At 44.2% G+C, this 8,618-nt stretch overlaps 1 protein-coding gene across 6 annotated transcripts in view; it reads right to left on the bottom strand.

Annotated features, from left to right (window-relative positions):
• Positions 1–229: 229 nt before the first annotated feature.
• The window catches only part of LOC118360348 (sterile alpha motif domain-containing protein 11-like), a 104,716-nt gene continuing 96,327 nt past the window's right edge, over positions 230–8,618 (bottom strand). For 5 of the 6 annotated variants that reach the window (XM_052482546.1, XM_052482545.1, XM_052482548.1 and 2 more), the window contains 3 exons: positions 3,069–3,199; positions 2,531–2,641; positions 230–2,094 (listed from right to left, as the gene is read on the bottom strand). In XM_052482546.1, coding sequence (XP_052338506.1) covers positions 1,813–2,094; positions 2,531–2,641; positions 3,069–3,199 — 524 coding nt within the window. In that variant the 3' untranslated portion in view covers positions 230–1,812. The remainder of the gene's footprint in view (positions 2,095–2,530; positions 2,642–3,068; positions 3,200–8,618) is intronic. The other variant, XM_052482547.1, reaches the window with a different exon arrangement.

Here is an 8,618-nt window from a genome sequence, read left to right as displayed (position 1 = left end):
ACACACACACACACACACACACACACACACACACACACACACACACACACACACACACACACACACACAACGACAGGGAAGAGCACACACACAGGGAAAAGCAGGGGATCGGATACTATCAGAATGTCACTGCTCCAGCAATACAAAGCAAGCGCACACCATCTAGCTGTCAGAGAAAACACACTAGAAAAGGTACTGATAAGTGAGGTGTAGAAGAAAGCAGTCAATAGTTTCCGTAGGATTTATTTTACCAAGTGGCGAATAGAAAAATAGGATCAAGACAAAACAGTGATGGGAAATCTAGACCATTTTAATTCATTGCTTACACGTAGTTAAAAAAAAAATCCTTAACAAATTCAAAGATTTGCATTTAGCTCTTTGTGCCTTTTCCCTGCAATCAAGGGAAAACCAAGTAAATGTTCTTTGGAATCCATGAAGTATTATACACATCTGTTCATCTAACGACAGCAAAAGTCCTATAAATATCATTTCCTAATTCATATTGCTGAAGTAGCATTTAAGATTGGGGCTTCTTTTCATGTCAAACATTGGAAGGAAAAAAAAACGACAAACCAAAAAGTTTGAAACAAAAGTACCACCAAAAGTTAGCAAGTCACATTTTGTTCAGTCATAAAGATTTTTCCCCATGCAACGACATTTCTTTGATTTATTTTTTAAATGTGAAAGTACCATGTATGTAACCTACAGGATGTTTTCAGCTTAAGCATGATTCTGTACAATTCGGCATGTTTGTATATCCCACAGTAGTTTAACACGATTACGCAATAACATTAGCCCTATGAGCCGAAGCCACCGTTTCGTCACCATCCTGTATCAGTAACATTTGAGTGTGTCAGAGAAAGAACTCTGCCTATCGGCCGATGGCTTATGGGCACAACTGTGGCATGTACCTAGAACACCTTGTATAAAGATTCCCCCTTGTTTCACCTTACAAGGAGTCTCCCTTGTCTTTTAAAGACAGTCATATGAGGTACTGGGCCCACTGGGATCTTTTATGTACCCCACCTCTCCCTAAGACTAGCCATTTTGCCCACAAAGCAACACAAAAAAAAACCCCACCAGAAACAAACATGGAATATCGTCCCTTATTTCACACATCTTTGGTTTTGGACTGTGGAATGCATAGTTGCAATAATGAAGGTTTTTTGGAGTCCCTTTCAGTGTATGCTTTCACTCGAGCCTCCAGAATTCTCAGTTCCTCTGAGCTGTTTGGGCTCCTTAGACTGGGAGTGAGAAGAAAGGAGGGGAGGAAAAGAGCGAGAGAAAAGAGAGAAGAGGCGTCTCTCTTTTAAGTGCTGGGCGCCGCCGAGTATGTTGGGGAGCAGACAGAGGGAGGAGAGGGGCTTCCTTCTTCAGCCCAGGAAGAAAGAGTTTCCGGTAGCGTCTGTCTGACTCAGAAGAATGTCGTAGTTCTGGGGCTTTGCTCTTTCTTTGGCAAGCTGTCTGAGACCAGCTGTCTGCTCTCTCTCTCTCGCTCTCTTTCTCCCTCTGTCGCTTCATCACGTCTCTCCCTCCAGCCCTGTTACGTCTTTGGATTCTGCTCGGCTACAACCACAGTGGAACTTGAAGTTGATTGGGCTGCTTTGATTAGTCCCTTTAGTTCATTTTTATTTTGTTCACTTTTATATATATATATTTTTTTTTTTTACAGTTTATTCCCCAAACCAAAGGGCGGTGCATGCCCAAAGGGGGAGGAAGGGGGTCAATTCAATGTCTGTTACAGAGCTTTCTCTGTACCCATCTCCCTCCCTCCCTCCCTCCCTGTGCCTTCCCTGTGCAGCCAGTTGGATCCTATGAGGGGGTCTTGGCTGCCTCGTAGCCCCCCGACACAGAGCCGTTGGCATTCTCCTGCTTGGGGGAGGAGTGACAGGCGGGCGGGGGGGCGCTGTAGGGGGAAGAGCTGCTGCTGGCGGCGGAGAGAGGCCGCAGTGGGAGCGCCAGGGGAGTGTCGGACGGCTGGAGGTCCCTGTCCGGGGGGCGCAGGGCAGATGGCGGGAGCGCCGGCGGGAGCGCCAGCGGGAGGGCCAGCGGGAAGCTGGTCATGTAGAAGATTCTGCCAACGCGCCGTGCCACCTGAGGAGAGAGAGAGAGAACGCCACATGCCGAGATTAAAGCTGCTCAGCTCACAGTCTACATCCCAAATGGGCCCTGGTCAAAAGTAGTGCACTATGTCGGGAATAGGGTGCAATTTGGGACAAACATCATGTCCTAGTGTTCTACTGTACCACCAGCCTGAGAGAGAGGAGAGGGTTAAGGGCTACAGTACGGTATGCCTGACAATCTGTGCACCGACAACGGGCCACACATTTAGACGCTACACTATCTATCTGCTTTGGCTAACTACGATGCACTACTGGCTTCCATCACTCACAAACACACTCACACAATCACTTGAGGTTTACTCACACAAGAACAGTCTACTCATACAACAAAACTAGGAACTTTGAGGCTGCACACACACACTCCTGAGGTGATGGTCCTGAGTGTGTGGCCAGTCAGTGGTGTGTACCTGAGAGCGTATCTTAAGAGCCGGGCCCAGCTTCAGTCCCATGATGTTGAGCAGGTGCTCCTCCGTGAGCAGCGGGAGGGTCTCTCCGTCGATGGCCTGCTCCCGAAACACCTTCAGGAGAGACACAGCCACTTCAGCCAGGGCCGAGACAGACACACACACTCACAAACACGCACAAACTCATGCATACACGCTCACACAGAGCGTACACTCACGCAGAGCTTGCATACACACTCACACCATTCTCAATATTTCAACAGTGTGTGTGTGTGTGGGTGTGTATTACATTAAGGGGAATGTGGTGCTGTGAGAGATAACAGTGGTCTTACAGCTATAGAATCAACTAGAAACCAACTCTACTCTACTAATAGTAGAACTTCTGATTGAGGTGACAATATTAGATACTCTGATCCCAAAGCCTTACTCTGCCCTACTCTGCTCTTCCACCAGCCCGACCCTGTTCCCTCTCTCTCTCTCTCTCTCTCTCTGGTTTAAAGGGTGGATAAACCAGACCCTGCCATCCTGCTCTGGTCCTTACCTGGTTGTACTCGGCACAGCCGGCCAGGCCTCCCACGAAGCCACACACCTCCTCCACACTCCACTTTCTGATGTCCTCCACTGGGGGCGCCGCTGAGTCCTCGCCGTCCATGAACATACCTCCCATACCACCTATGAGAGGAGAGAGGGTAGAGGGATGTTGTAAATGACTAAGTCATATTCATTAGGGCACTTTAAATCTGTCTGTTTTCTTCTATTTGGTGCCTGATGAATACAACCCAGGACAGACCTTGACCAGCAGCTAGCATACACCCATTTCTCCAGCTAGCATACACCCATTTCTCCAGCTAGCATACACCCATTTCTCCAGCTAGCATACACCCATTTCTCCAGCTAGCATACACCCATTTCTCCAGCTAGCATACACCCATTTCTCCAGCTAGCATACACCCATTTCTCCAGCTAGCATACACCCATTTCTCCAGCTAGCATACACCCATTTCTCCAGCTAGCATACACCCATTTCTCCAGCTAGCATACACCCATTTCTCCAGCTAGCATACACCCATTTCTCCAGCTAGCATACACCCATTTCTCCAGCTAGCATACACCCATTTCTCCAGCTAGCATACACCCATTTCTCCGTTTAATTTCTCGATCTCATTGTCCAAATCATTCAATTTTCTTTCACACACACTTTTTCTCTCGAACTGTTGTTTTGTCCTTGCGGTTGTTGTGTAAATGGACATTATATTTAATTGCTTTTAAAAATGTTTGCATTGAATCACATTTAATTTCACATTTAAAAGTGTACTTGATCCATGTTTGCTGATTCTCACTGTTGTTGTGCCTAACTACTCCCTCTCTCTTTTCTCCCCCCCCACCTCTTCTTCCACATGGTTGTGGTGATAACCCTGTGTGTAGAGGGGTCAGGGGGGGTCAGTGGCAGGGCCCCTTCCAGGGGGAGGTCTCCACGCTGCAGACACAGAAAGAGTACTGCTAATGTCTTTCATATGCTTGCCAAAGGGTGTGTGTGTGTGTGTGTGTGTGTGTGTGTGTGTGTGTGTGTGTGTGTGTGTGTGTGTGTGTGTGTGTGTGTGTGTGTGTGTGTGTGTGTGTGTGTGCGTGCGTGTGCGTGCGTGTGTGCGTGTGTGTGTGTGTGTGTGTGTGTGTGTGTGCATGTGTGTGTGTGTGTGGTGTGTGCATGCACATTCGTGCATAGGTGCGTGTTGGTTCCCACTGTGAAACTGGCTGTTTTGCCTCTGCTTTCCTAAGCAGTTTCTGTCTGTGTTTTCAAACGTTCAAATCTCTCTCTATTTAATAACAGTCATTAGACACAGACAACTCAAACCAGGTTTCTAATTAACCCAAACAGAGTTGCTCTAATATGAAGGTTTGAATCTGTGTGTATTTGCGAGTTTAAGCTCGGGTGAATTCAAATGTCCTCCGGAGATTCAATGATTCAAGACCTCTTGGTGTAACGGTTAAGCGTTGTCTTGACATCCGCTGGATTCAGATCCACGGCCAGTTCAGGACTACCCGCTACATTAGTGTCAGAAGTGGGATGGAGCCTGAGGCCATCCGAGAGGCATGTGCACGTGAAGGACATGGTATAGAGAAGTGTGGGGATACACCCTCCCAAAGGAAGGGGTAGTGTAGCGACCCTAACCCAACACCTAGCAAGCTTGTCAAGAGTTTCAAGTGTTGGCTTGACAGTTGCTAGACCCAGGTGCAAGCACTGGTCGATGCTACCCCCCCGAATTCGCTACAATATACCTTCAAGGTTGGTTTCATTAGGATTCCATCCAGTTTGCTATATATTTCCATGCTAGTTTTCCAAAAGCTGCTTTTTAAAAAATGCACATTTTCCCACCAGAGGTGATTTCTATCTAACTGACTTCTTCCAGATTAAAAAATCTGTGCGTCATAACGTAATGCACATAAAAAGATATTAGTCATGTAACTTTTCATTTACCGAAAAACAAAAACAAAAGTTTGATGTGTTTCCATTCTATTTTTATATCTGTCTATGTTTTTGGCACAAAAAAAGTCTGCGATAAACAGCAAATGTTCCCACTCTGGTCTTGGCGCTTTCACTCTGGCCAACAGCTCGCAGATCCAGTTTTGAGGGTACATGATGAGGTTATGGATAAGAGCAAGATCATTTGTCAATTGGCAGCCAAGCACCGATCATCATGTCACCACCTTACAAAGGAAGACCCTCACTAGTTATTGGAAAGGTGCATCAAGCTCATCACCGTGTACTTTCACCACCCTGTGAAGTTCATCGTAACTTATTTCATCTGTAACTTAATAAACTGAATGTTTTTCCAAGTCGCATTGGGAGGACTACACAACATAACATTTGACTGCAAGTTTACTTCCACATGATTGTTATATTATCAATATTATCACATATATTATCAATATTATCACATATATTATCAATATTATCACATATATTATCAATATTATCACATATATTATCAATATTATCACATATATTATCAATATTGGCACATAACGTTTCCGCTGGAATTGTCATCTATTTCACCCACAAAATAATTATCCCACCTTCTATAGCGTATTTTGTTTTGTTGACATTTGGAATGTTTACCGACAAAATTTGCTGTTTCCAATAGGCCTGCCTGCATGTCGTGACATTTTTTATTCAACACGTACAGTCGTGGCCAAAATATATGAGAATGACATAAGTCTGCTGCCTCAGTTTGTATGATGGCAATTTGCATATACTCCACAATGTTATGAAGAATGATCAGATGAATTGCAATTAATTGCAAAGTCCCTCTTTGCCATGCAAATGAACTGAATCCCCCAAAAAACATTTCCACTGCATTTCAGCCCTGCCACAAAAGGACCAGCTTACATCATGTCAGTGATTCTCTCGTTAACACAGGCGTGAGTGTTCACGAGGACAAGGTTGGTGATCACTCTGTTATGCTGATTGAGTTCAAATAACAGACTGGAAGCTTCAAAAGGAGGGTGGTGCTTGGAAATATTTTTCTTCCTCTGTCAACCATAGTTACTTGCAAGGAAACACATACCGTCATCATAGCTTTGCACAAAAAGGGCTTCACAGGCAAGGATATTGCTGCCAGTAAGATTGCACCTAAATCAACCATTTATTGGATCATTAAGAACTTCAAGGAGAGCAGTTTAATTTCAGAAAAAAAGCTTGTCTGGAGAAGACAAGGTGAGCGCTACCGTCAGTCCTGTGTCATGCCAACAGTAAAGCATCCTGAGACCATTCATGTGTGGGGTTGCTTCTCAGCCAAGGGAGTGGGCTCACTCACAATTTTGCCTAAGAACACAGCCATGATTAAAGAATGGTACCAGCACATCCTCCGAGAGGAACAGTTTGGTGACGAACAATGCCTTTTCCAGCATGATGGAGCACCTTGCCATAAGGCGAAAAGTGACAACTAAGTGGCTCGGGGAACAAAACATCAGCTGGAAAAAAACATATTTTGGGTCCATTGCCAGGAAACTCCCCAGACCTTAATACCATTGAGAACTTGTGGTCAATCCTCAAGAGGCGGGTGGACAAACAAAAACCCACAGATTCTGACAAACTCCAAGCATTGATTATGCAAGAATGGGCTGCCATCAGTCAGGATGTGGACCAGAAGTTAAATGACAGCATGCCAGGGCGGATTGCAGAGGTCTTGAAAAAGAAGGGTCAACTTCATGTAATTGTCAATAAAAGCCTTTGACACTTATGAAATGCTTGTAATTATACTTCAGTAACATCTGACATAAATATCTAAAGACACTGAAGCAGCAAACTTTGTGTAAATGAATATTTGTGTCATTCTCAAAACATTTGGCCACGACTGTACATGACTCCCATAAAAAGGTTGGATGGAAACACGGTTACGGTTACTCCCGTTTAACTCCTCTTAATTGACCCAACTCCTGACTCTGTTGGAGAGGAGGTGTAGAACCACTGATCTACCTCAAACTGAGGTGTAGAATCGCTGATCTTCAAGTAGTATTCCCTGCCAAATAATCGGTTTTGTGCGATTAAGATTCGCAGAACTACGCCTCCCCTGGCTCAGGCCATCCACCCGGCAAACAGGCACGCACAACCAGGCATTGATTGATTGATTGGAGACAGCTTGTGTCAATTAAAGAATATGTCATAAGATTTTCTACCTGCTGCAACAATAGTGGATAACGATGGAAATACCGGGAAAAGCATATTGCCTCAAAAAGTGCACCAAAACACATGGCCCTACCCATGAGTCCTGGGGTGTGTTCAGTACGACAGAAAGGTGTAATTAACAGAAATGTTTAATTAAACAGAAACGGTACTGTACTGAACGAGAAGTTGAAAAATAACGTGGTTATTGTGGCCCAGATGGCGATTGTGTATGGTGTGCTGCACGAGTTTTGAGATTTTGAAATGGTCACACCCATATTGACCAGGCCACACCCACCAAACGTGAACAAACATACCTCAGAGGCTGTTGAAGAACCCACCGTTTTGGGCAAATGTGTCATTCAATACAAACCAACACGCAATTTAGCAAACGTTGAACTGAACGCACCCCTGCCTTCATGGGCTCCCGAGTGGTGCAGTGGTCAAAGGCACTGCTTCTCAGTCCAAGTGTCGTCGCTACAGTCCCTGGTTCAAATCCAGGCTTTATCACATCTGGCTGTGATTGGGAGTCCCATAGGGCAGTGCATATTTGGCCCAGCATTGTCTGGGTTTGGCTGGGGTAGGCCATAAATGAGAATTTGTTCTTGACTAGTTGAATAAAGGAAAAATCGCGCTGCAACGATATTACATCATGAGATTCCCACTTTTCTCGCAGGTTAGTTTTTTTTTTATAAAATCAGATTTTAAACATAACCCTAAACTTAACCCTAACCTCACAGCCAACCCTAATGCCTACCCCTAAACTTAAACGAAGAAAAAAAATCATGAATATGTACAAAAAAATCAAATCCAATTCTGACTTCTAAGGGGAAATTGCTCAGGGGAAATTGCTCAGGACAAGACTCATGACAATAAACACAAACCTGCTGGATATTTAGTCAAATACTGTACATCACCACAGAGAGCAGAGGAATGAGTTACTGTCTAACTCTAGACAGTAACTCAATGTGACTGAAGCTAATGATGAACCAGGGCCTATCAATCATACAAGGCCAGACCAATTTAAAAACCATTACCCACCAATTGGGAAAAACAAAATAGGCTACGTTTACTGGAAAGTGATTACTTCCGAGCAAACGTAGAAAAAAGTGTTGTCATTTCATCTGTTGTTTGAACAATTACTAAGATTGTATTTACAGTTGAAGTCGGAAGTTTACATACACCTGAGCCAAATACATTTAAGCTCAGTTTTTCACAATTCCTAACATTTTATCCTAATAAAAATGTCCCGTCTTAGGTCAGTTAGGATCACCACTTTATTTTAAGAATGTGAAATCTCAGAATAATAGCAGAGAGAATGATTTATTTCAGCTTTTAGTTCTTTCATCACATTCCCAGTGGGTCAGAAGTTTACATAAACTGAATTGGTATTTGGTAGCATTGCCTTCAAATTGTTTAACTTGGGCC

This window comes from Oncorhynchus keta, chromosome 27 (assembly GCF_023373465.1).
Source record: "Oncorhynchus keta strain PuntledgeMale-10-30-2019 chromosome 27, Oket_V2, whole genome shotgun sequence".
In the NCBI taxonomy this organism is placed as follows: domain Eukaryota; kingdom Metazoa; phylum Chordata; class Actinopteri; order Salmoniformes; family Salmonidae; genus Oncorhynchus; species Oncorhynchus keta.
Note: the sequence above shows the minus strand (reverse complement) of the source record. Positions and strands in the feature narration are given on the sequence as shown.